A 27937-nucleotide genomic window follows, 5' to 3' on the forward strand; every position below is an offset into this window, starting at 1 on the left:
CTGGGTCAGATTACTGGGTGATAGGGTAGTATAGTGTAGTAAATAAAGTATATGAGTAGATGCAAGTATAAATACATACTGAGCATATATGAGTTATATGTATATATATATATACATATAGATATATAAGTAAAATAAACTCAGTCCTGCAGAGGGGTGAATGAGGTTGAAACGTGGCTAACTTCAGTGCTACCCCTCTGGCTGATGTACCAAACTGCGGTATGTTGTGCGTGGAGTATTTAGAGTTTTTGCTGTTGGCAGGCTGCAAAGGGAGGCCACGTGCTACCAGCAGCCTTATAGCCGTGGCATGGGTGCATGTGCGTGCGTGCACAGGCAGGTGTGCGTGTGTGTGAGTGTGCAACAGAGCAGAGAGCACGTGGCGGAGCAGGGCTGCGTGGCCTCCCACCACGCGGGTTTGCCACGGATCGCGCGGTGGAGGCGTGAGTTGGGCTGGTTTGCTGCAGCGTGCCGCTGCAGCTAGAGAGTGAGCTGGGCTTGTTTTCCGCCGACGCCTGCTGGATGGAGCCTGCCAGCTCCCCTGCTCCCATCTGCTGCTGCTTCTCGCTCCTCGCCGCCCAGGCTCCGCAGCAGCTCACGGTGGTGATGTGTCTTTGGTTATGCCAAGGGATGCGAGCTGGAATTGGGAGTGCGGGGAAAACCAGTAACTCCTGGTTCACTACTCTGGTAGGAGGCTCTCAGAAAGATGTTTTTCTTTCATTAGGTGCAGAAATGCATTTTCTTTAACTTCCATCATTGCAGCCAATTTCCTTTAAACTCCATCTAATTTTTTCTCATAGTGAAACCTTGATAGCGAAGCTCTACCAATTCATACAGGGGACCACACAAAAGCTTCAGGAAAGAGAAGGCGTGAGGTGAGGGTTTTTTGTTGGGTTCTACAGCACAGAGGAGAGCACTCAAGGATTGTGGGCCCATTCTTGAAATCATTTAAGAAGGTGTTTCTTTCCCAATTATAAGTATCACAAATTCTGGTTAACAGGGTAAGATGGGCGGCACATCCTGGCACAGCTGGGAAGGCACCAGGTGAAGGAAGTCCCATGACATCGGTGAATATTTTAAAGTAACTCATTGGAGTACCAGTAAGGATTCAGCTTCCAGGACTAATTTCTGGTTCTATGGCCGGGGCGGGTCTGTAGCATCCGTGTGGCTCGGTGGCGGCTGTGGGGAGGCACTGGCCAGCTGGGGCCAGGTCCGCATTCAGGCTGTGGCTGGTCGTGGGGCTGGCTCCACATCCCTCAGCTCTGGCTGTGAGCAACAGGAGCAGGGCTTCAGGCTTTCAGCCTCCCGGGCAGCCCAGCGCAGCTCTGTCAGCAGCTCGTTGGCTGTGACTGGGAACGGGCCCTCGGGCACCAGGGGTTCTGAGAGGTGGCACAGACTGGGGGGACTTGCAGGAGATGGAGACAACTGCTTTCCTTCCGAAGCAGGAGGAAGCTTTGCGTTAGGAGTACCACTGAAAGCAGATTATACGGCAGGTTGTTAATAAAGTCCTGTCTCCAAACATCGATAATGTACCTTGCATGAACATCCGGTGATGTACCCTGTGTATGCATCTCATTTGCTATTGTAGGTAGAGATACTGGTGAGAAAATACATGGCTAATGCCTAGAGTTTGTTTTCTTCTGGGAAAAAAACGAAACAAGCAGCTGCATTTCACCCTTCTTAAATGTCTTCCAAGCTCATCCGAATGGGGCTCGGGGGCGAAGCGCAGGAGCAGGGGGTGTTGGGCTGAGGAGGGGAGGGAGGAGGGGAGGAAGGGAAGCCAGGGTCATTTGAGAAGGCAGTAAAATGAAATTAAAAATATTAACTTAGTTAGGACGACGAACTGTCTGCTGACTCTGTTTCTTGTTGCTCTGCATGTTATTAATCACGGTCTCGGTGTCCTTGCCGCTCCCGGGAAGCTCGGTTTGTGTAGTCTGTCCTCGCCTGCCGCCTGCCCTCCTCCATCACCACAGCTGAAAGGGTTCACCACGGGGTGCGAGAAGGGATGGCTTTGCTTTGGGAGCCACGGCTGCACCCGTGGGTAGGGAGAGAAGCCTGCACCCTGCACGTCCTGTGCTGCTGGAGCCTTGGCACAGGTCCTGGGGCTCACAGAAGAAAAACTTCCTCTGTCTTGGTGATGCTTGGGTGGGAAAGAGAATGATAAACTGGAGTGTGCTTCCTGTTCCCTGCTGCGAAATAAGGGATGGCTTAGTGTGCTGTCTGAAATGAATGCCTCATCACAAAACTTCTGTCTTCTGGGTTGCGGTTGCAACTCTTTTTGTGTATTTAACAGTCGTACTGGGTCGCTTGTCCAGTTTCCCCAGCCCAGTTTGACACAGAGGAAGGTTTCCCTCTAGTCCTTGGGACTGACTGACAGGGTTTCTCATCTTGTAAAAAAATCCGCAGAAGTGCAAGTGTAGGCTGTGCTCGAAAACTGAACTTGATGTCAATGCGGTAATTAAAAGACAAATACACGGCAAGTTATAGAATGTTCATTTTCTGCTTTTACATGGAATAGAAATTAAATAAAATAAATTCAGCTGAAGTTTTTAGCTCAGTGACTACGTCATTGTCCATGGGAATGGCAGGTGCAGTTCTGGTTTCTAGTAGCATTCCTTCTGACGACGGGGTTCTCACCATCTGCAACGTGCCAAGCCAGCATATGGGACCTGCGTGGACGTTTCGCGTCCCTTCCCAGTACATGCTCTGTTTTTGCCTGCTGTGGCTGCACAATGGGGTGCGGGTGCTGCTCTGTGCTCATCCCTGGGACGGGGCTGCTGGGAGGGCGCCAGCAGCCCCAGGGTGTGGGGCTTGTAAAGTAGTAGCACAAGGGTTGGGGTGGGTGATGGGGTGGAGGCACCCGAACACCTACGCTGGTTTCCTATCTGCAGGAGCGAGTTGGTTAAAAAGGCAGGGAAAATTGAATTCAATAGGATTCAGGGAACATCATAAACAAAGTCAATGTTTCAGGCTAGGACCGAGGTCACTTTCTGCATGCTGCTGAATATTTTAGTATAGTGTGAGCTATTTACTCATTTCTTTGGATACTTGTTAAGAGTGCTGCACTTAGCTGACTTCATTGTTAAGCCTGTGTTACTGTTTTGTGACTCACATCACGCCTCGCGTGTCAGTTGCTGTGCTGCACTTGGGCTGGAGTTACTGGAGTTATTCTGCTTTTTGCCTTGTGGAAAGGGCCACCAGGGCTGATGCTCCCTGTATCAGGCTGCTGTGCCCGGCCGTGGGCCTGGTGTCCGGTCGCACCCGGGACGTGGCGGGGACACCTCTTACAGTGTCAGGTTGTTGTCAGCTGCAGGGGAAGCATTATCAGCTCTGCTTTCACCTGCAGAGCTGGAAGAAGAAATTAATAAAAGCAGGCAATGCGAGCTTCCCCGTTCTGCAGAAAATATATTTGCAGTCCTGCTAAATGGCGATTTCATGCTCGACTGAGAGCAGAGCCCTTTGGTGATACTTAAAACTTAGCAAGCATTATCTTCTTTACATTTATAAATACCCACATGGCCTCTCATTTTGCAGTTTAATTTAGGGTGTTCTTTGTGCTTACACAGCCAGACGGGGGAGAAGAGCTTCCTCCTGCTCTCACAGCACCTCGGTAATAGGAGCGAGAGCGTTCCAGGTAAATGCAGGGCTGAGCACACCCCTGGCCATGGAGGGGCTGTCCCAGGGTCCTGCTGGGGGTTAGGGGTGCACTGTGCAGCCCCTGTATTTGTGGGCAGCCTGCTTGCCGTCCTCTGCCAGTACGCTGGGCTAGTTCAGAAGAGCTGAGGTAAGCCAGCAGAAATGCAGGCTGCCCCTGTGAGGTTATTCTCAATAAAGTATTGGTGATGTTGTCGGTTCGTTCTGTCAGCAGCCAACTGGTGCCTTCTGCGTGTTCCTTTATAACGCCATGCAGCAGGGCGCTGGGCTGGTCGTCGGCACAGAGATAAGGCTTCCAGCCCGAGCCGCTCCGTGGTCCTGGGACCCCGTGTGAGCGCCATCGGCAGCAGCTTCAGGGGGTGCCAGGCATGCCGGGGGCAGAGCCGGCTGCGGGGTGGCCGTGCCATGGGGCTGCCTGAGCTCCGGCACAGCCCCGCGCCGTGCTGCAGCCTTGGGGCCTTCCCAGAGGGAGCTACCAGCCCGTTAGCAAGTGCGGCTGGGTTGAAGCAATAACGCGGCCCAAATGGCAAACTAGGGCTGCTGAAAAAGCTTAAAAACTGAAACAGTTGAAGAAATTTCCGTCTACAACAGCAATGAGGGAGATGCTGAGAAAATGTGACCGCGTGGCATCAGCGGTGGTGGCGGTACCGAGCACGTTCGTCTGAGCTGCTCCCGGCTCCTGGCGTATCAGCCTACCGTGGGCAAAGTGCTCAGCGCAGGCTGTGTTTGCAGGGCACAAAGGGTCGATGTGTCCGTGTACGGCACCACATGGCATCGGGAGAGGGTGCTATGGGTCCTGGGAACAGCTCCCTGCCCCAGGGGCATCATTTTCTATATGTTTGTTGTCCCTTTATTTTTATTTTTTTCTCTTCACCTATTATCTCCCCGTAGGTCTGTACAGTATTACTCGTACAGCAGTTTCAGAAATCACCACGTAGCAAACTCAACCCTTCTGTTTTGGAGAACAGTGTGCAAAATCCAGCTACTTCTAATCGAAGGACGCAGGGTGGTGCAGCAAGGTGCGGTGCGGACCAGCAGCTGCGCGGTGCCTGTGCACAAGTCAGCTGTAATCCTCTGCCTCCAGTTCTTATAACTTTCCAGTCAATTGACTTCCAAGGCTGGAATTTTTCATGCTTGCTCTTTGCTTAGAGGAAAATATGTTTCGGCAAGTTGGTAGACAATAAATCGTTGCATTTTGTGGAGTATGTGTTCATGGTACGGAGCCGCACGCTCACTGACTGCTATAGACAGCTTTGTTGGTGGGCAAAGAGGATAAATGCAGCAAGAGGTAGAGTTAACACTGCTGAAATAATGGTTTCTCGTTCGACCTCATTCCAATCTGCTGTCACATATGACTTGCTAAAGAGCACCTCGATTGCCTGAGGATTCCTGAATACCAAGAGCCTCCACATCATGAAGCAGTTTCCCTGTGTTTCAGTGGGAGCTCACGAGGCTGGGGCTAGCCTCAGAATTCCCAGAAAGTTTTCCATTTTTTAAAAAACTTGTCTGATGTCAAATGATTAATTTCTTAGCGAGTGTTAGGAAAAGCCTTGATTATGGTTTGATTTCCAATATCCACAGTGTTTTCTTAGGAATTGTGGTTTGCGGTCACTTTTTAAACTAAATACAAACGCCAGCTTTTGTTTTACTGCACAGGTCACACAGCAAATCACGCAGCAGCTCCTCACGGCCATTTCCAGCTGCCAAAAGATGGCTTATATTGAAGAACCATTGATTTTTCAGAGATCCGTCTGCAGTGTGCCAAGCCACTGCCACGGTGATGCATGACTGTAGGGGCAGGCAAAGTGCTTCTGCAGGGCCTGTGGTCGTGGTGCCGTGACTGCTGCTGTGCTCAGAACACTGCTGGGTATGGTGCTCAGGTGGCCCACGTGCTCTTCGGAGTCTGGTCTGATTTTGGCAGCTAGGTAAAGCTGTGGGAAGGGTTATGAGTAGCCTTCACTGTTTCCCCTCTGCCTACGGAGAGGAAGCTAACTCCCTGAGAGGCTGTCCGAGTTCAGAGGCTTTCTCCTGCCTGCTGAAGCTCTCCTGTCTCCTTGCCAGCCCCATCCATGGGCAGAGGAACCCAGAAGTGACATTGGGACAGGTCGCCAGAAGTGCAGTGCTGACTCACTTCATCGTGGAGACGCAGAGCTCACCCCGCTGTCTGTTCCCGGGGAGATGTGCACGTTTCCTGGAGGAAGCAGGTATTAGGGCAGATACCAGGTCCGTGGTGCTGCCCGGGGACAGCGGCTGCTGGCGGTGCTGCCCAGCTGCATCGGGACACGGGGGGCATCCCGCTGCCTGCAGGAGCGGCCTGCTGCAAAGGTGTTAAATTGTTGGTGGGATTTCACATGGGCGAGGGAGTCTGGTTGTGCACCCTGGCCGTCAGCTGGAGAGACAGCTTCAGCACAGCCACTTGGCATGAGAGTACTGCGAAATATAGAAGTGTCTGCATTTGGGGCTTTTTTCCAAACACATGGTTTAGGGTGTGTGCTTATTTGTGTTTGTTTCATTTTATCAGCCCTCGCAAATGTCGTCCCAAACTCCTCAGTCAAGACTGCTCCCCGAAGCCTTGGGATTAATGCTGCTCAGCTTTTCCTTGCATCGAGTGCCTGGACTTAATGCTTACACCGCCTGTGTCGGTGCTGGGCCAGCATGGCCAGACGCACTATTGGTGTGCGAAGGACGTGAAAAAGCCTCCTACCTATTAAAAAGGCAAAGGTTTAAAAAAGTAATCACCTTCTAAAGTCATTCCTCCTAGCGCCTTTCCCCAGCACAGGCATCGTGTGAAGCAGCTATTTCTGGCTGAGAGGCAGTGCTGGGAATGCAGAAGGAGCGCGGGGCTGGTGTGAAACACGTGTGTGGGTAGCAGTCGTGTTGCAAATAGAGCTGGAGAATGGTCAGGATGTCTGAGCAGAGCGAGCAGCGTCCTGACAAGATGCTTTACCCAGGGGTGCACGCAGGGCTGGCGCGGGGGCTGCCCACCAGCCCCGACTGGAGGTGACGGGGTGGTTACACGTCCTGCTGCTGCTGCGGGAGGTGGTGTCTGTAAGTGGAGAATGGATTTTACAGAATATTTAGGGGAGCGGTGGTTTGAGATGCTGTGGGATCCCACTGCTGCCTGGGTGTTGGTCAGGCACCCCAGTCCCATCAGGAATCGTCCCTTTTTAAATCTGGGTTGGTGGTCTTAGAAACACTAACACAGAAATGTAGAGATAAATGAAGCAAAAATGAGGTGGCCTCTTCAAGCAACAATTTTTCTAACAAGATTTCCTCTGCTCCTTGTTAAGATATTGATCTGTGTTTGCAGCTGGATAGTTCAAGACAAAGCTGAGAGCTCCCATCCCCTGCATAAATAACCAAGGACATGGCGTGACTAATTGTTTGTGATTAAGGACATGTGTATGCTACCATGTCAGACCACTCTGTGCTGCGTTATGGTCTTTAAATCTTTCTTCTGTCGATTGCTGTTAGCCATTTCACGGTTCTACATTGCAAAGTGGCTTCTCTGGCAAAGATATGATGCTTTTGCTCCCTTCTGTATTGTTTTTAATGTCAGATGGGTGTGGGTTTCGGGCTGATTTTGGCTTCCGGAGGGCTTTTGGGACCAGAATAACTGAAAGTTGGAACAACTTTAAAGTTAAAATTATGACCGCAGAGCATAGGAAAGTGCAGGGGTAATAAAGACAACGTCTGGTTGGAGCTGTGAATCAATAATATCCTTGTTCCAGCGCTGAATTAGGTTTCCTTTAAGTGCAGAGAGCTGCAGACCCATTTTCCCAGCCCATCGACCGGTCAGAGCTCTTTCTGCTGGCGATCCCCCTTTCACCTGCACTTCTGCAGCTGTAATCCTAGTTCCCACATTAAAAACCGCATTTCTGCCCAGTTCACAGCTGCCGTGATGAATGCTGTGACTGCATGGAAAGTGCAACATCTCTAATTTAGGAATCATTACCCTAGATAATAGGCAGTACAGAGGCCAAAATGGGTCCAGAAGGTAATCTAACCATAGTCTGTAATGTGCGCTGTCTGTTCCTGGCCATCAGGGAGATGTTTAAGGAAGTGCTAGGGGCCCGAGGTTCCTGGAAAACCTTTTTCCCATGGCCCTGGGGCCATGCAGATGTTACTAGCTGGTTATGCAGTAGTTGCTAATTAGTTATGCAGTAGTTACTAGTTAGTTAGCTGGTAGCTAATGTATTATCTGCTAAATTCTGCTCTCAGAGTTTTGCTGCCAGATTGGAGCCTGAATGTGCCAACAAGTATTTTGTTGTTGAAGTGAGGAAATAACATCCAAGAAAGAATGGAATTAGAAGAATATTAAAAACAAAAGGAATGGGGAGAATAACACATAACTGAACTAAATTGCAAAAATTATTTTCTTTAATGTAAATCAGCTTAATTTTGACTCTTGAAGAGCACATAGATTGCTGTGTTTCTGAAGTGGCTTGCTCTAGCTAGAAGATTTATTGTTCAAATCACATTGTTACTATTACTCCTAATGGGAAGTGACATTTCTAAGTGGTACTATTGATGTTGTCTCTTGGAGGTGCCTTTTTCTGTTATCCTACAATAACCTGCATTTCAGCTACCTCGCCTGGGAAAACACAACTTCCCTTTGCCTCCCGTCCCCTCAGGAGAACAACGTAGTGCGACGCAGTGGTTTGGTGGTGGTGATTTCAAGAGAAGCTCAAAAACCTCTGCTGCTTAGTTCGAGTGCCTTATTAGGTCAGTATAGAAGCAGTCTTTATTTTTGGCATCTGAGACAGTAATGCTTTCTAAGAACGATTATCTGTGCCTTAATATTTAAAGCTGCCTCACCGCAGGAGGATTTGGCAGCCGCCGGCCACGGGCTGTGCTGGTGCCACGGTGCCGGGCTCCGACCAGGACGGGGTGGGCAGCGACAGCAGCGGGGTGGCTTTGCTGCCTCCACGTGTGCAGGACAACTCAACGCAGGGGAAGAGCCATTTCTGCATGTTTTGGGAGCTGAAAAGTGTGGGATGTGGGAGCTCTTGATCTCATCCCTGCCCAAAGAGCAGGAGCGAGGATGGGAAGGAGCCAGCAGGGCTTTGAATTCGGCAGAGGGGTGCAAGCTGCAGACACTGCCCAGGATTTCCCAGTTACAGAGCTATTGCTCACGTACATAAATACTTAAAATGAGCTTGTACTGCCTGACTGCAGCTGGAAGCTCATCTCTCTCACTTGGTGTGCATTATTGGTGTGTCTTCTCTTTCTTCACCAAACTGTGTAATGCCTTGCTTAGGAATTGTCCTTGACCAGTCCAAGTTCGCCAACTAGTTGCTCTTTGAAATGCTCGTGCTCTTCTGCCTCTAAAGAGCTGTTCATGTTTACCTGAGTTCCAGCCATTAAAAAACAAACTCTGGAAGGCTGAGCACTATGGGTTGCCTCACTTATCTCATGTGATTGGCAAAGAGCCAGGCTGAGACTGAGGCAGGGATGTTTCTTCTCAATATTTTTATAAGAGTTTCTGGAGAGGGCTTAAGCACGCAAAGCTATGGCAGCAGCAGCACAATAGAGAAGTGAACGTAGGCATGCTGCGGTTTTGATTTTCCTGCCCTAACTCCCCTGCTCGTTGTGACCCCGCAGCAGCAGCTGATGGGTGACGGTGCCCCCAGGGCAGGAGCAGACATCACAGCGGTGGGGTCCCATGTGCAGGCTGGCAGGCATCGTCAACCTTTCCCTCCATCCCAAAGCAGCTGAATCCTGTTAAATTATTAAATACTTCCCAATATTCTCCATGTAAGCCTTCTCTGCATGCCGTCATGACCAAGCCAAGTGTATCTTGTGTATTTTGCTTCTCCGCCAGCTTCTGAGGAGCAATAATTTGATTTATTTTCTTCGTGGTTTCTCATCTCCAGTTTGTCAGCTGCCCTGCAAGACAGAGTTTGCTCCCAGGTATTCTGCATCTCAGAAAGGCACTTCCAGCTCTTGGAGATGCCGATGTCTACATTGCAGAAACTTGTTTGGCCACGTGCTGGAGCTGACCGTGTCCTGCGGCCGCTTGCCGCGGTCACGCCAGCTACCTGGAGCATGCTGAGGAGCAGGAGAGGAAGCAGGAGGTGCTTGAAGAGCATCCTCGGCACCATCTGACTGAAGTCAGCTGTATTCAGAGTCGTACTCGGCTGGTAAAACAGCAAGCGTGGCTGGCCGCCGTGGGGAGATGTGTCACTGGCTGCCGGTCATCTGCAGCAAGCGGGCTTCAGGAGCACAAGGACAAGAGAGAAAGCAGACCCAAGAGGCTTGCTCCTAAACATAGACATCTTCCAAACTTCCTGTTGGAGCTCTATTAATTATTCATTCTTTTTTGCCTTTTTATTTTTTAGCATGACGCCTCACATATATTAGATGCAATCATCTAACAGGCACAAATTGTAGCGCTAAGCATATTCACAGTGTTTCACTGTAGCCTGTTTTGTCTTTCTCATTATACTGCAGATGCTTTAAATTCACGCGGTACGCAGTAATGGGGATGAAATTTCCCACAGTGGAACATTGCTGACTTAATGTTGCGTGATGAAATAGCACAGATTTATATTTAATATTTCTTTTCAAGCAGGCATCGCAGTGCAGGAATTCTCTGCTTGTGGCTGCTTCCCACAGTACCGCTCAGCAGCCAGACCTGGGCAGGTTTTTAAAGCTACAGGAAATTCATGTCATGCTTTGTACTGTGTGCCTTGTACAAGGTGAAAAAATGGACTTACTTGTTCTCAGCACCCCGTTGTCCAGCGCAGGTGCTTGGAGCAGAGCAGAGGCGCCAGCAGAAGGCTGAGCGCTCGCGTTGTAATTAATTCATCTGCAAAACTCGCTGGAATTAGAGCTCGCTTCTGAAGGAGGCTTCTAATTGGGAGTAAATGCCTCATTAGCGCTGAGCAGATCAACCTGAGAACATCAGTAAACACAAACAAAATAATTAATGACTTCAGGTAGCGTACTGTGGCACCCTGGCTGCCGTCGGGCTCCAGAGGTGGGCCAGGCCCAGGCACGGCTGAAAGGGGAACTCCTGGCCGGGAGCTGACGTCCAGGCACCTTTCCTGGGAGTTTCAGGAGGTGATGAAGTTATGTGCCTGAAGGTGATGAGCAGGACTTGTGCACATTCCTTGCTGCGTGGGTGCTGTGGCCTGGCCAGGGCCTTGAGCTTGAAGTGGAAGTCGTGTCTGCTCTGCCCTCGGAGCCAAACCTCTGTGACAGACTGCCATGCGGGTGCTAATTACAGTTGTCTCCACACCAGCACCCAGGTTTTTATATCGTAGAGTACATTAAATGTGATGTTACCATACAGAATTGTGGAAGCTTTGAAATACTGCATTTTTACGGAGTGCTTCTCACATAAGAGAAGCTAGTACGTGGACTTTGTGGAGGAAAACCACAGATGACAGTGGCTCTGTTAATGAGATCTGTGCCAGTCCATGCATACAAGAGCTTGTAAACTCTTTTTCTTTTTTTTCTTCTCCCGTTATGTAGTGGCTACTGTTCTGGCCGATGAGGAGGGACTCAGGTGAGGAGGGGCTTCCCATCCCATCCCGTCCCGTCCCATCCCAGGAAGAATTCCCTCGCTGTAGCTCTGGGATCACAGCACCACCTGTGCTGGCCTGAGCCCGTGCTTCCTGGCAGCAGCACATAGCCGAGGGTGCTGTGGTTTCCTGAGTGCGTGATGCCAGACTGAGAAAGCAGCCACCTCTTGTGTGGTTCGCTCAGCTGTAAATCACTGCGATAACCAGCACGCCTGTGGCACGGGTTTGTTAATTTTGTGTCGGTTTTTAGAAGGATCACCACATGTTGCTGTCTGCTGGTGGAAGGCTTCCGCAGCTAGATGCAGTCACCTGAGGCGCTGCCCCAGCAAAGGGGCACATGCAATTTGGCACAAAGGGTTGTGTCCACTGCTTGGTTACAAAGCAGTATTTCTTGTCAGAAAAAAGTACGATGCCTTTAGATAGTCCTTCTGTAGCAAAGAATGGAAGTGTCTGCGAGAAGTGGCTTCTGTGGGCATCCAGAAGAGAGAAGACCCAGACGTGGGACCTCTCTGCAACTGTGCCCACTGTCCTGAGGATGGGACAAAAAGCTGACAGACAGACCTTGCCAGCACCTTGTTCTTTTTCATGGTGTCTCAGCATAAAATCAGATATTTGGGAAGTAATTAGCAAATCTTTGACTTGGGAAAAGTATTTAGCTCAGATAAGCTTGTTAAATTTTATGTATTCATCAGAGACTTTCTCCGTAGCTTCTTGGATTTATTTTTCGCATTTATCCTACGGCTTAATAAATGATGGAAACTGGTGACCACTGCCCCGAATTTGAACTGAGGTCTTTTGTGGTGATTGCCACGTGAGCATCTCAGAGCTCCTTCTGCCTCCCGCGGTATGAAGGCGTGCAGGCACCTCAGCCCAGCGGGGCTTTCCCCAGAAGAAGAGCAATACACTGACATGTAGGATTGGAAACAAAAAAGAATACCATACAAAATTCACAAGGAAATGTCAAAAATAATGTCTCAGTTCTGAGATTTCTGGGCAAAAAGTCATGATTTTCCCCAAAATGTCAAAAAGTCCCAGAGTTGCAAGATTTTAAACTGGCCTTTGGGTATGCAGGTTGGGGATGAGAGTTAATGTCAGCGCAATCTGCATGTAAGGGAACGGGTTTATATGTAAAATTAGAAGCTCCTCATAGGCATATGGTTATTGGTACAGCACAGCTTTCAGTTCTGTCTTATTTATTCTCTTGGGGTGCACATGGGAATAACAAGTATGCGGCATGACGTCACATTACAATATATATAGTCACTAATTAACCTTTGCTGACTGCTATAATAGTCTCGCTCCTGTGCATGCTGCAGGAAATTATTTTCTGCTATATTATCTTCTTGATGCTTTGTATATAAACCATAATGGAAGATGGGGCCACATGAAGAAAACAGCATGCAATAACTCAGAGCTTTATCTGCCTTCCCTGCCTTTGCACCAGAAAATGTTAGGCCTGTTTTATTTTGGGATTTTTATTTTTATTTTAATATGGGAGAGGTTTGATGACACTGCAAAGGAAGGGACAGCTCTGAAATGTTGTGCATCTGGTAATCAGAATGCACCTCTGTCATCTGTAGAGATCAGTCAAATATATTACCAAGGGGGAAAAAAAAAAAAAAAAGCAGTGGCCTCCTGCTCGATGTTGGGTTAGCGCTCCACCACCACATCTTTGGGTAAAAGGGCAGCGGGGCTGCTTTTCTGCGAGGGGGAGCCCATGGCTGGAGTTTGGAGCTGCAGAGCCCCTCGGCGTGGGAGGAGGGTGGATGGTGACACCGGGACCAGCTGGAGGGCTCGGCCCAAACTCTTCTCCCCGGCATTCATCTGAGGCTGCTGAAACCACGCCACAGGCAGCAGAGGCAGGGCAGCACGAATCTTCCTGTGCTCAGTTGATTTTAAAAATTAGTTATGGAGAAAGCATGTTGTGTTGTGTCATGTTCCCAGCATCTCTGTGATGCTGGCTATAAAGCCCTGCACGCTTTCTTCTGAAGGGTAACTGGGAAGCGAAGCAGTTCCATGATTTTTCACAGAAGTGCATCTTGTCTCTTTCATCTTCTCTGCTCTAAAGGCAGCAATCAGCCATCAGGCTGGAGCCAAGAGGCTTTCCTTGGCCAGAGACAGTCACGTTGTTCTGACAAGCGAGCCCCGTGTTCAAAGGCTGCAAACCCAAGGTAATGGGCAATTTATTTTACTGCTCTTTGCGGCCAGGGACCATTCAGATGCGAAGAACAAAAACCAGTTATGTCCCACTGGGCATCTGGGGCTCTCTTGTGGCTCTTATGGAAATTAAAGCAGCTGAATTCCTGGTAATTGATGCTGAAGAGCGTCCTTAAAATTATTGCCATTTCAGTTTCATATTTTAGCAGCATTCATGAACTGGGCAGCCTGAGCAAGCTGTGAAGTTGATAATAAAGTCAAGCAGTGGTGGGCAGTGGTATTTTGGTCTCATGTAGGTAAAGCTTTTTGTAGAAAAAATGCAGGTGAGAATATTGTTTTGCCTCCTTGCTAATGGCTTTGGGAGAGATGTAACATCAGAGGTGAAGCCAAACAGTGAAATATCCTGCTCAAAGGGAGCAGAGCAGGTTTGTTAATGTTTGTGGAAAGCCTGTGTGTACAGCAAGCTTCCAGGAAGGGAAAGAAACCTGGAACGAGCGCTTATTACCTCCCAAAATCCAAACTGATGTTGTGTTAGCTCGGTAAACTCATGTATATTCCAGGAGCTAACTACAACACTGTCAACAAATTACTGCATAAAGAGTAGAAAATTCTGTTTTTAAGGTGTTCTCTTTTCTAAAGTTTGTGATTATTTTGAAACCTCAGAGGCATTTCTAGTTGTATATAGATAGGTAATTTTCATGAAAACCTGAAATTGCTGCCAGGAAATGAAGCCTAATGAACAACTGTATGCTTGCAGAGATATACTGTCTGCTTTCCTGCTCGTCTCCGTGCAGCTGTGTTTATTTTCTGTGGGCACTGCCGGCAGCAATAGCCCTTTCTGCAATGGCATATTTTAGGTGGGCACCTGCCTGGGTGCTGCCTTCTCGTGGGGAAGTGTCCCTTTACTGGCAGCGCTTGCGAAGATGCTCTTCTTGCTGATTGCTTCTGAAAACATGTGAACGCTGTTGATCTCACGGCTTTGCTGTAATTTAAGTTAAATTCTTGACATGATGAGACAGCAGAGACAATTTCTGCTGGCACTCAGTTCCCTCTTTGCTTGGAGCACTTGTGTCCGTGGGCAGGGTGCACGGGCTCAGGAACGTGAGCAGTAGTTCACCTCGGCGCCCCGTTATGTCGGCAGCAAAGCAGAGATTTCTCTGCTGCGGCTAATGATAAAACTGTGGACAAACACAGCCTCATTCTTGGTATTTAAATGACTTAAATAATAATGAAATGAACCCTCGGACGCGTGGTGGGAAGGGAGTGCTCTGGCGGGGTGCACAGCATGGCTGGGAGAAGCTGCAGTGTCAGTGCAGGGGCTTCTCGCCCCCCTCCCGAGGGCATGACTTGTTCACTACGTATTTGTGCTGTGCTCACGTGGGGTGCAGCAACGAGTGCCTGGTTTCCTGAAGGTACCTTTACAGCCCAGCGATTATCAAAGGTAATCAAAGAGATTATCAAAATACTCGTTTCACCCAGAACTGACAAAATTTAGGCATCTATTTCTTGGGAAATTCTGTGTGCCTGACGTGTTTGCAAGAAATGTTTGTCAGCTAAAACTGAAGACTCTGCGGCAAATGCTATGTTTAGTTCAAGGGATCTTGTGTTAAGCACTGTGAATTAATTTTAAATACATGACACAAGCTGTGCACGCGGGGAGATGCTGCTGATGGAGCTGGTGACTGGGACTTTTTTGGGTGCAAACCAGGCGCTCTCGCGAAGGGTGGGTGAGGATGAAGTAGCTGCAGGCAGGAAGGCTGGTTTACATGTTATGCCAGCAGATATCTGCGCAGCAGAAAGACACAGAGCGTGCCCTCAGAGCAGGCTGTGGCCGGGTGCGGTGCCGATGACGGATGAGCCGATGCCACCACTGCAGGAGGACGTGGCTTCTGTGCGCAGCGTGGCTGGTGCTGTGCCATCCCAGGAATTTGCTCTGTGTGTGCTGCAGGCAGCCCCTGCCTAATACCAGAGGCCATTTGCTCCCTTTTTCACCTGTATTTGGAGGTGTCCCCTGGTTTTCAGCAGACGAGTACCTCCTCCTTCACTGGATCCAGCCCTGAGATACGTGTGGGGTGTGTGTGAGTACAGGGGTGGGTGGTGATCATCATAATTTTAAGTACTGGTACATCAGGAGAGGATGGTCAGTCAGGTTTTCTCTTTTACGAGAAGTCTTTTTCAGGGTGTCTCACGCTGAATTTCCTGTTGGAAGAGCCATGGGCTGGAGGGGGGTGCGGGTCAGACAGGCAAGTCACAGCAGCACAGGAGCGGGTTCGTTTGAAGCAGGTCTGGGGGTGAACGGATTGCCTTTCAGTCTCCAGTGTTATGAAGACATCCAGCAAATTAATACATATGTCAGACCAACAACGCTAAATAAGGAACATTTATTTTCAAACACAGCTCTGTGTTGTATTTCATCCTTCTATTGATACAGCCCATACCAAATGGCACGTCATTTTCAGCGGCGTTGCTTAGAAAGCGGCTGTCAGGTTGATGGTATCTTTAAACAAGCCTCCCAGCCATCCCCGAGGGCCCAGTCTCTGGCTGTGGTTGCGGACAGACAGACAGACAGACGCGAGCTGGGTGCCAGCGAGGCAGGTGGCTGGCAGCTGAGACATCCACGGTACCCAGGAGCACGGACGGCGGGGAAGCGTTGTGTGGGACCAGCGAATCGTGCTCGTCCCTGTGGAGATGCACACGTTTTCCATCCCGGGAAGGCGGTCTCGAACGTGAAATCCTTCCTCAGACTCCTGTAGGCCTGCCAAAGCCCTGAAGATCGAGGAGCTCTATTTTGGTGTTGAGCAGCATATGGTCTGGTGGGTGTTGGAGAAGCATGGGACCAGTGAGGAATTTGCGTATTCAGAGGGCTGGGCTGCTGCTGGGCTTTGTGTTGCTTGCCTCATAACGAAAATGTTCTCATTCGAAGAGGATAATTTATTTTAAATGTCTTTTTTTTTTTTCCCTTTTCTGACAGCTTGGCATACTTCTACATTTCATTCAAGCTGTGTTCCTGCTGCCTCCCCTGACCACCAACAATTTTGTTCTGATTTAACAAAACAATCCTGCCTTCCCCTACCTCTTCCCCAGCGTCCCCAAACGCCCAGCTCCGCTGAGCACAAACCCAGCACCGCGTGTTCGCCTGCAGTTCGGAGGAGGGTGGCGCAGACGGGGGGATTAGCAACCTTCCCCTGGGGGAAGTTATCACGGGGCTTGGGATCACTGAAAATTCAGGCTGGAGGGGAGCTATGGAGGGCGCCCAGTGGTGCAGGGATTGAACGCTTCCACCGGGGAGCTGTGGCTTGTTCAGCGGCGTGCCAGTGGGAGGGAAAGGATGCAAGAACTGGCGTGTGGCAGATGGCTCTGCAGAGAAATCTGCTCAAAGAGAGGAGCTGAAGGGCTGAAGTCAACCCTGACTCACTCCTGCATGTAGAGGGAAAGGAACAGATTGGTCTTTCAAAAGAATATGTATTTTTTGTGTGTTTAAAAAAAAAAAAAAAAGATAAGAAAAATACTGGACCAGATTCTTGGATAGTACAAATTGCTGTCACTGCATTAAATGTGTGTTCAAGATTTCTGTTTGGGTAACTGAGAATCTGGCCCTGTTTTTCCAAAAGCAGGGGAAATGGTGCTGCGGAGTATTTCTGCGTGCAGAGCCCAGCATGACAATGCTGGAGGCTGCCGTGCTTTTATTTCCACCCACATTGCCCCCTTTTTTTTGGGACCATCCCCATCGGAGGGGAGGTTAGCTCATGGCACGGTCACCTGTTGCACTCTAGGCAGGAGCAGTGCGGCTGCACGCAGCGGCGCGTTGCTTTGACACGTGGGTTTGGTGACATTTTCCAAGCCTGTTACAACACGTGCTGGTGACAGCTCCTGTGGTCCCGGTAAGCATCAAGACGGGCTGTCTGCAAGGTGTCAGAAAGCTATGCATCTATCAGTGATTAAAAATTGCCCTAAGAGGAGCAGCTGATAAAGACTACCCTGGCTGTCACCAGCCCTTTTTAAGCATGGCGATAGCTCCTGGGAGAACAGCACAGCCTGAGCGAGCCGGGAGGTATTTATAGTGCCAGAGCATAAACACCGTGTCTAAATTGGGTAGCAAAGCAGAAGCCTGGGTCTGCTATTCGGTGACGAGAAATTAAAATGTTTAGCGTAAGAATGATGTCTGACTGTTACATAAATGTGTGCATGTTGTTACTCGATAACCCCCGCTCCCTTTGTTCCCTTTTAGCATAGGTGCTTCACCTGATTAATCTCTGCCCTCCTTTTGTTCGGGCAATTTATAGATTTCAGTGATAAATGGTGATCAAGCACAGTGGTCTGGAAGAAGCCCGCTGCGGATTTAAGTTTGAAGAGGGATCCTGCTGTGACTACAAGGGGCCATTTCTCCTGCCAGCCCCACGACGCCGGGGTCCCTGGGCTCCGGGCTGAGCTGTCGCTGTGAGAAGCAGGAGGGCTGGGAGCCACTTCTGTGGGGACAAAAGCCTGCCAGAGAGAACCTCAGAAGGAAAGGCGCTCTGAAGACACAAGCAGTTATTCCTTCAGTTAAGGCTTAAATGAGAGAAATATTTGAATTGCACATGCTTGTGTTTTCATGAAAACATTGAGCTCCTTTCTACGGTTGTTACCTTGAAGAGTGAGTTTGTCTCTGGCATTTGAGGTTTTTTTTTTTCTCTTTAGAAAAGCTTCTTTTATTGAAATATTATTTAAAAAGTAATCAGATGCACTTTACGCGTAAAGGTGGCACGGTGTCTGCCCAGCTGCTTTCAATTAAAGCAAACCAGCTTGCAAAAGGGCTGCTGCTGTAAATCAGACACTTACACCAGGCAGCGGCAAGAACCGCAAATTGACAAAGTTTTATTGCACTTCAAACTATCCCGCTTAATAAAAAAATGTGTCCTGAAATTATAGTGGAAGAACACTAGTGCTAAAAATAGCTGTTCTTTCAAAATGGTTGGGAACTATCTGAGTTTAGACACCGCACTTGCTGTCAGGTTAGAAATTGGGCTGTGTGTTTCTCAGCCGTACATGGCACAGCTTGTCATTTTAAGTTATATTAAAAAATAATGTTGCAGCAAAGACTGAGCGGAAAAGCCTGAGAGCATTCGTCACTCCAAGTTTTGCTGAATTGTTTCTGACCTCACATTTTGGGCGCCCATTTTCTGGCTTGCTGCAGAATTCAGACATCTATTTTCATTTCAGGCACAAGGAGGCTGAGCGGCCAGATGTTCACATCAGGATATCGTGCCGTGACTTAGCTAAACGTGACACAAACCAGCTTGTTGTTCCCTTGATTTTAAAAAGCAATTATTTCACTTCTCTTCAGTCCTGGAACCCCAAGAGAAAGAGATTTCTGTGGAAATCACACACCTCCCTTTTGCTGAAGCTGTAAATCTTCCCTTTGCCCCGCAAGAAGTGCGGTGTATTGTTATGTCAAGTCTCGCATCAAGGCGCTCTCCTTCCACTGCCTTCATGGCCTTACATTGCAATGGTAAAATGGTTTAATTCTTAGTAACCAATAGAACATTCCTGGCTGGTGGGCTTTTAATGTTGCTGGAGGTTTTGAGGCTTTACAGGTCAGCCCCAGGTTTCAGAGAGGGCAGCCTCCCCGGCCTGGGTCCAGGTGCCTTAACCTGCGGGGCCCAAAACTTAATGAGAAAGAAAAATAAAAAATGACAAACATAAGCGAACGTTCCTTGCATTTATGCATTTTCGATAGGAGCTCTTCCTGCAGGATTTCCCTTCACCCTGAGGGCCGGGGTGTGAAGACGCCCGAAGGATGATCTCCTTCCTTCTCGAGGTCCTGCCCCTCGCTGGCAAGCTGCAACCCGAAAACAGGGCAGGAGTCAAGGTGAAACTTGGGGGCTTCCGTGGGGACAGAGAGAGGAGCCACGTGTCCTCAACGTGCCTACAGTTCTTTTGGGGCTGTCATGGGGGCTGTTGAAGCTTACGAGCTCCCGCTGTCGGCCGGCTCCTGCAGCAGAGGCCGCCGGGACAGCAGCGCGCTGCCAGGCTTTCCAGGCTGCGTACTGCGAGGTCTAGAAACTGCCTGGATACAGCCAGCTCCATCTGGGTACTTTAGAAATTTAGAAATAATTTGAGGGTTATTACAGGATAGAATTAGTCAACCGGCTTATTTGCAGAGGTTTTTGTCCCCTACCTGCCCCCGGGGAAGGCAGGCAGGCAGCTGTCGCTGCCGCGGCGCCGGGGATGTGTGACAAGCGCATGTGGCGGTATGAGATTAGGCTGGATTTTGGGGTTTGGTGGCAACAGCGGCTGTCTGTTGGGATGCCGTCACTTCACTGTGGAACTAGTCTTGCCCTGTAGCAAAGCTAGAAGCAATCAGGATAATTATCTTAATTATTGGGATTTCAGATGCTGGGGAATTCTGACCTCTCCTCGTGACGTGTTTACTGAGCTGGTGTGCTGTCAGCTCCCTGTCTCAGCAGCTGTGTCTGAAGTGCAGGCATAGCCCAGTTTCTCGCAGGTGTTTCCTGCAACTGGGGTATTCAGGCCGAGCCTGCTGGAGCCAGGGGCAGGGGAAAACAAAAGCTCAAATAGCCGTTGCCTGGCTGAGCCTGAGATAATTGCATTCACTTCTCCAATCCGGCTAAGGCTCTACAAGCGAGTGTTCTACCTCGTTAGAAATAATAACTTGTATTTAATAACTTACAATATGGCAGAGAGATGCATTTTTCTCCAATGATAGCACTTGCTTCAGATAGAGCAAATGATGAAAGGAAGAGGCATGATTATTAAAAATATGCTTTCATATAAATCACAAGGAAACAGGCTCACAGATTTAACCCGTGCTCAGCCTCCAGAGCTGCTCTGCTGTACTTTATTCGAGGAAGTTAATGGAAAATTTTCTCAGATGTAGATGGCTGGGCTTTTCCAGCGGTCCTGTGGCATTACACACCAGAGCATGCAGCGGGTGCCAGATGAGCATGGAGGGATCCCTGCACGGCTGTGCTGCTGAGGTGGAAAAAGGGCATGCAGGGCCATGTCCACAGGGCATCGGCAGCAGGAAGAGCAACCACATCTTCTGATAGCATTTCAGCATCCTCCTGCAAAGGGATGCGTCCAAAAGCTCATTATTCCTAATGCTTTGAAAGGTGAGAGCTGCTGATTTTCATGGAAGAAATGTAATTCCTGGAAACACTGTAAGACAACCTGGGTAGAGGTGGTCCAAAATGCCCTGGCTTGAGATTTGTGAGAGTGCAGGACACCTTAAGAGCAGCTTCTTTATGGAAATCTCTTCCATCGGGCACAGTGAACATTGCTTTTGCGGCCTGTGGTTTTGAAACAGTAGAGGTTTTCCTAGTGGACATTTGGTTTGGGGTTATGTGGGCATATATGCATAAGCGTACCTATTTTCAGATGCATTATCACGATTTGTATTCAGCCAGAGCTTTGCTAATGTGCATTGCAATCATCGGCTGCTGAAGAGCACTTCGTGATGGAAGCATGCATTTGGGGTGATGAACAACATGCATCCAACCCTTTCACTTTGACAAATAGACGGCTTTTTAATTACAAGCACAGCATACAGCATGTTTATTCCAAAAGAGAATTTAAAATTTATCCTGCGAATGAATATCAATAATATAGACAACTTGGTAAAAATTTAACCAGCCCATTAACATGATGAAGGCATCAAAGGTTCTGTCGGCTTCGTACCCTGCTGCTGAATACCTCCTCAGGAAAAAAAAACGAAGAGCCTTCCATGCCAGCAGAAGGAGAGGGAAGCCTACGAGCCCAACCTCACCACCACACCGGTGGGTCGGGCCTGGCCGTGGTCCTCCTGCGTGTTGGAGGTCTGCTTGGCTTGGTGGGACCAGGAGGAAGCTGCCTCTGCCCTGAAATAGCAGGCCTGTCCATTTCGGAGCATGGCTTACAGATATACGAATGGAAAATAACACAGGGGTAGTTATCTGCAAGGGCTGTCAAGTGCACCAGGGCCTTATTTGTGCTGGCCAAGGCGAAGGCCTCCCGTCTATGCAAACTTTGGGCCGACGGCCCTGAGGAGCATGCTGCTGCTGTATTTCACACCGTTAATTTTCCCACAGGAGGCAGCAAGGGCTGCAGGCTTGGCTGCCTGCGAGGGGCCACTTTCTGTCCCGCGCAGGGACACAGCCACCAGCCGGGGCCTGGCCAGGACCAGGGACGCGGCCAGCAGCCAGGGCCTGGAGCGTGGTGCCATGGCCAGGGCTGCAGTGCTGTGCCAAGGCTGCAGCAGCAGAGGCGCTACCGTGCCCGTGGTCCGCTGCCCTTAGGAGTTTGCTAGGGAAGTGGCAAGGGAAGGGAGAGCTGGGAAACACAACAGAGCTGGAGGAAGATCTGAGAATTGATTTCTTGTCCAGTGCCCTATCAGAGCTTGTCAAGCACCTCCTCGCATCTTCTGCCTAGCGTGACAGTTACTCCCTGTGCTGACAGGCATGTTAGTTGCTGCTGCTCATCCTGAGAGACTATTGAATAATTTGCAACCCTGGGTTTGTTAGAGAATAGGATGAATTGATTTTGAAGAAAAAATTATATACCTGCAAATATTTCTCTCTCAGACGAGCTTCCAAAGGGTTATATCAATGTAACAAAATGTGCAGATGATTTTCTTTCACATCAGCTAATAAATTTTCTGATAACAGGCAGGTAAAATGCTCCTCCTTTAATAGCCTAGTGGCAGCCACAGGTTTGGTAGATGGCAGGGTGATGGCTTGGGGTGGAGAGAGCCTCTACCCTGGTGCCCTCCCCTGAGTCCATGCATCATGTGTCCTGCTGGTGCTGGCACCTCCTGCCCACCGGCAGCGTCGTCCGCTACCAAGTGCTCTAGGAGAGATTTGCATTGGAGGTGTTTGTTATCTAAAGCGCAGGTCACTGAGTTAACCGGCCATCTGCTTGGCAGCCACCGCAGGCCGCCGCAGTGCCGCTTCCCCAGCACACGCGTTATGGGAAGCACTCAGCTCCTGATGGGGGCTCTGCGGCAAGCAGGCCTGCAGGAGAGAGGGGAAAGGGCTGTGCCATCCCTGCGAAGGTGCAGCTAATGAACAGCTGCAGAATAAAGGACACAGATGGAAGAAGTACTCGCTATAATTACCATTTTTCTACAAATTATGTGTGTTTTGTTTTTGTTTTTGTTTTTTTTTCTAAACAGTATAAAATACTGTCCTATCTGTGGTTGGTGTGAAGGGGCAGGGATGGTTTGGGCTTTGTTGTGTGCACTTGCAGAGCCATCAGCTCAGGGGAGGCTGTGTTACTGGCAGTGGGAGAGCACCCCAGTGGGAGGGCAAAACCCTCCCCAGGCTCGTATTTTTCTCCTAAGAGATAAAATGGAAAACCGTGGTTTTTATGCCTTGTGAAATGCTCGGGGTATTAGCAGTAGAAATTGCTATGCAAAACAGAAAATTCCATTCTGCTAGCAGTAACATGAAATGTAATAACATTTTATTTTTCTGGCTGTGTGTCACCAGATGTGTATTCATCCCCCACTACCCTTTCCTACAGCCCTGCTAGCAGTTTTCTTGTGCTTTCCAGTTTCTTTTAATTTGCTCTTGACTTAAAGGCATTGTTGTTAGCTAGGCAAAGGATGTGTTTGTCCAGGTAGAGTTAACGTTCTGAAAACCAAATGCCATTTTTGCAATTTGTTACACCAGGATAAAATGGTAGTGCAGTTGTACTTCCTGATTGCTATAGAGTCTATTTATAAACAACATCAAAAAAAAAAGGAAAGAAAAAAAAAACAACCACACATTTCACATTCATTTCTCTGGTTCTTCAGGGCAGGTGGGTGGCCAGGGGTCAGCAGTCAGCAAGAGGAGGAGGAGGAGGAGGAGGAGGAAGAGTGGGCATGAGTGGGAGGCAGGGGGAGAAGGGCCGTATTGGGCCCCGTGGTCATATTTCTCTGTCCATGCTAATGTTTTGAAACTTAGATCTCAGCCAGGCCATTATGTATCTGTGAGCAGATTGCTCATGAAGCACTTGAAGAGAAATAAATACATTTCACAGCACATACTTATTGCTCTCCGATGGACTGAAGTGCACTAGTGTGGGCTTTTTTTGTGCACATGACCCATAAAGCGTAGGGTCTGGTTTTGTATAATTTCATGAATATGATGAACATGTGGAACAGCTGAGTAATACTTTAAGATCCCATCAAGTCCAACTCCAGGTTGCAATTAGCATCTGTGGCTAACTTAATGCTGGGGTTAAAAGGGTAGCTCTGTATTTTCACTTCATCAGCAGTGCCTTCAGAAGTGGCCGTAACAACAGATATGAATTATTCATGCGGTTACGCCCCTTGCTCTATTTTTGGCTCCTCTCACACTGAGGATGACAATTTAATAGCAACTGTATGAAAGTGGTAGACACACCAGTGCCTTCTCTTTTATACATTTAAAAATATAAAATATGTTTCTTTGAAGTGTTCACCCCCCCCCCCAGATGTAAGTGCTTCCAAAATTCTCCATAACCAATCAAGTTTTCTCCCTTGCTGGTTGCAGGGATGACGTGCCAAGCCAGGACGTCCTACACCGAGGACGAGGTGCTCTGGGGTCATCGCTTCTTCCCGGTCATTTCCTTGGAAGAAGGGTTCTTCAAGGTCGATTACTCCCAGTTCCACGCGACATTCGAAGTCCCCACCCCACCGTACAGCGTGAAGGAGCAGGAGGAGATGCTGCTCATGTCCTCGCCCTTGATAGCGCCCGCTGTCAGCAACAGCAAAGAAAGGAACAACTCAGTGGAGTGCCTGGATGGTCTCGACGAAGTTGGCACAAAACTACCTTCAAAACTGCAGAAAATAACTGGAAGGGAAGACTTCCCCAAAAAACTCCTCAGGATGAGCTCCACCACCTCCGAGAAGGCCTACAGCATGGGGGATTTACCCATGAAACTGCAGCGGATCAGCTCAGTCCCTGGGAATTCGGAAGAGAAACTGGTGTCCAAAACCACAAAGATGATGTCGGATCCCATGAGCCAGTCCGTGGCCGATTTGCCACCCAAGCTCCAGAAACTGTCGGGCGGCGGCCGGATGGAAGGGAACCTTCCTCCCAAACTGAGAAAAATGAATTCCGACCGCTTCACATAGCCCGGCCGGGCGCCTGGCTGGCTTGCAAAGCCCGGACTGCAGCAAGAGGCGCAGCGTGGGCAGGACGGCCGGCCTCCACACCGCCTCCCGTGCTGGCTCCACGTGCCCAGGGGTGGCGGTGGTGGTGGTGGCGGTGGCAGTGGTGGTGGCAGTGGTGGTGGTGGTGGCGGCAGCGGGGCCGTACGCATGCTCACCATCCTGCCGACCGTGCCCGGCATGTACTATCACAACGCGCATGCAATAATAGTGTGCAATTTTTGCATATAGTTTTATGGCATGACTCGTACTATATTTATACTGTATATTCTGAAAAATATATAAAGGGGTGTTCCGTTCCCCTTTATTTCTTAAGAGTATGTAGTAGGTAAAACATGAGAGTGGGTAACTTTCAGGGTAAGTTATATTTTGAGTTAATATTTTTTTTCTGATGTGGGTTGTGATGTTTTGTTCCACAAAGTGGCTATGGTGCATGGTTTTTTTTTCCTTGAAAGAAGGTGTATTAGTTACTTCCTCACACCAAATCTGCTAGCCTTAAATTAACTGCTGGTTTCCATTTTGCTTTAACATTTTATTGGGCTTCTTTTTTTTGCCTATATGCTACTGGAAAAAGAATGTATTTCATAAGGCACTATTTAGAAAATAAACTTATATTAACAAGGCTAGGCAAAACAATAAAAAAAAAAGGAGTAAAATTATCAATTTAGGTATGATTAGAAAATAATTTTAGAGTTCTTCCATAATCTATAACAGATATATATGAAAACCAGAAAACCCTTTCAAATAAACAGCAAGTGCTTGGTTTCTCACATTGATAGGACAGCTCACTATGGCAATAGCTGACTGTCCGTGAAGTCAAGCAGGCTTTTGTTCTGGATGCTCTGCCCCCAAGGGCAGGGCCAGAATCCCCCCGTGCTCCAGCAGTGCCAGGGGTTCTCTGCACTGCTGGGCGATTCCCTGCACTGTTTCTCTGTGGTAAAAACATGTTCAAAAACATTAACCAAGGTTGACCCTGTGGGTTTTGAAATGAGTAATACTTTGTATAAATGTCTGCTTTGACAGCCTTCCGTGGCTGCGTTTGGTTTTTGGGTTTTTATCCTGTTTTGCCCCAAAACGTGGGGCCACGAGGTGGGGTGGCTGCTTCGGAGCTGGGTGGCGGAGGGGCTCCTTGTCCCTCTGGGGCTGGGCTGGGCTGGGTGGTGGTGGCGATGGGGAGCAAAGCCTCGAGGGCTCTACACCATGAGGGACAAAACAGTTCGTTTTTGTTACAAAGGCTGTCCTGGAGCAAGAACCAAGAGGCTGAACGTCGCTGGAAGGGTTGGCTCAAACGCCGTGGTGGCTCGGTGCTCGTCCTGGAAGTTACCGTGTGGGGTCAGTCAGTTGTGCGCTCATGGACTTGGTACTAACTGAAGGTTTTTTCAACGTTTATAATGATTTTTGAGTGGCACTGCATGCTTTTTACACCTTTGGCTATACTGAAATTCTTTGCACGTTGTTGTTAAAGGGAACCGTGTGTGCAGCTCCCTGTGTGCTGATCCCCAGCGCGCGATGAGCAGACCTCTAACGCTGCAAGGTAAAATCTGAACGTTTTCCCCTGTTTGCTAACACTTGCTCAGGTTGTCCTGTGAAATTTGTGTGCCAGGTGTAACTCTTCTGCTAGCCCTTGGCTGAGTGAAGACAGTCACTTGCTGGTGGCAGCTTCCTCACTGGGGGGACAGTCACAGGGGCTTGTCCCTGCCCAGATCCCCTGCTGCCATGGGACAGCCCACTGCTCGGTTGACTTTTCCTTGTGGAAAATCAATGTGGCACATTCCTGGACTAAGAGCAATGGTATTGCACCCAGCCGTGCCCCCTCCACCCAAAAAACCATCGGGAACATTTGGGCAACAGGCTTCCCCTCCTTGCACACCCGCAGCAGGGTAGTGGGTGCCCAGCTACAGCAGACTCCTGCCTTGCAGGGGGAGAAGTGGCATTTTCCCCTGGGATCCGGGCATGGCTGCGTGCGGGGCCGAATTAAGCAGGAGCCGTGTCCACGTGCTTTACAACCCCAAGGCAGAGAGCCAGCCGGGAGCAGGGAGCCTGAGGGGCGCGGGTGACTCAGTGGCTGCATACAAATACCTGAAAGTATGCGAAATGCTGGGAAAGAATCCTCGCTTTTATTAAATTAATGCCAGATAAAATACTAAGTTATGATTAATTCAGAAGTTTGACTTTTTAAAATCCAAATAATCACTTGTCCTTGCTGGACCCAAGATTTCTGAGGCTTGTGGCTTGTACTGCAATGTATTACGTACGTTAAGGCTAAAATACCTGTCTTTCGTTAATGAGAGTGAAAGTACAGACATGGATGATAACTTTCTTTAGTTATTTGGTTTAAGAAGTTATTTCTGGTTAATATTTCATTTTTATTGGTGTGACCCCTTTTCTGTTTTTCCTAACCAATTTAGCTCAGCCCTAATGCTTATGCTAAGAAGAAGTATATCTGTTTGTTCGATTGCACAGCCGGTCTGTGTTCTCTACTGCTGAATTTATGCTTGAATTATATTGTAAATTGTACATATTCAAATTAGAATAAACTAAATGCATTTTCTGGCATGCACTCTATAACTGTATAAATGTACAAGTTTATTTGAATTATACAAAACAACAAACTCTTGTATTCATTAATACTGCAAGCTCAGTTTTATCTACAGCTATATTAAACTTTCAAAAATCGTTCGGTTTAAATGCTCTGGTGTGTTTGTCTTTTCTCAAGTCCATTTTTTAATACTTTAATAAGTGGCTATGTATTCAAGCTGTTCAGGGACTTACAATTCACATTTGGTGTGTGTAAAAGGCCAGTCTCTTGACTGGTCTTAAGAAAAGCAAAAATAAAACACAGTTTAGTTGTAGTTTTTTTAGGTCCTGGGGGCCCATTTGCCCCCTGTGTGCAGAATATTAGATTTCTGTAATTATATGTATATTGAATATTAGCTTTCTGTAATTTATGACATGCGCTTTCTTTGTGCACAGGGACTTAGGAGCTCTTTATGCAGAGAGAAGTAGGAATTTATATAGTTATCACCCAGAAATCACTAGCGGCGATCAGGCCTCCCCCCTTATGGAACAGCCCTTCCTCTTCGGCTTCTTAGCATGAATTGCCCCCTCGGTGCCTGGGTGTCACCACTCAGGATTGACAAAAAGCATTCTGTGCTAAAAAAAAATAGAGAATGACTGAAAGTATCATTTGGCAATGACAGCTGACTTCTTAACTCTTGCCCTCCCAGTGGCTGCTGAGTGAACGTTACCAGGGCATAACCACGCTTCATTTCTCCCAGTTAACCTTGTTGTGAGTCCCAGCCTTGTGTGGCAGCTCCAGCACACGCTCGTCCTAATGCATTATTCACCTGGCCCCAGGCCCGTGACATTGCTAATACAAATGCATATTTTTCCATATGGTTACAAGTGATAGTAAAATTCAGAGATTTCTTTGAGTACTCCTGCACCCGCTTTCCATTCAGAGCTTTATTCCTGGTGGTGTTTCCAA

The 27937-nt window shown here is 48.6% G+C and overlaps 1 protein-coding gene across 1 annotated transcript in view; it reads left to right on the forward strand.

Annotated features, from left to right (window-relative positions):
* The window catches only part of KCNJ3 (potassium inwardly rectifying channel subfamily J member 3), a 39802-nt gene extending 13016 nt beyond the window's left edge, over window positions 1–26786 (forward strand). The window contains exon 3 of the mRNA XM_040561882.1: window positions 23831–26786. Coding sequence (XP_040417816.1) covers window positions 23831–24414 — 584 coding nt within the window. The 3' untranslated portion in view covers window positions 24415–26786. The remainder of the gene's footprint in view (window positions 1–23830) is intronic.
* Window positions 26787–27937: the final 1151 nt, after the last annotated feature.

Source organism: Cygnus olor, chromosome 6, assembly GCF_009769625.2.
Source record: "Cygnus olor isolate bCygOlo1 chromosome 6, bCygOlo1.pri.v2, whole genome shotgun sequence".
Lineage (NCBI taxonomy): Eukaryota > Metazoa > Chordata > Aves > Anseriformes > Anatidae > Cygnus > Cygnus olor.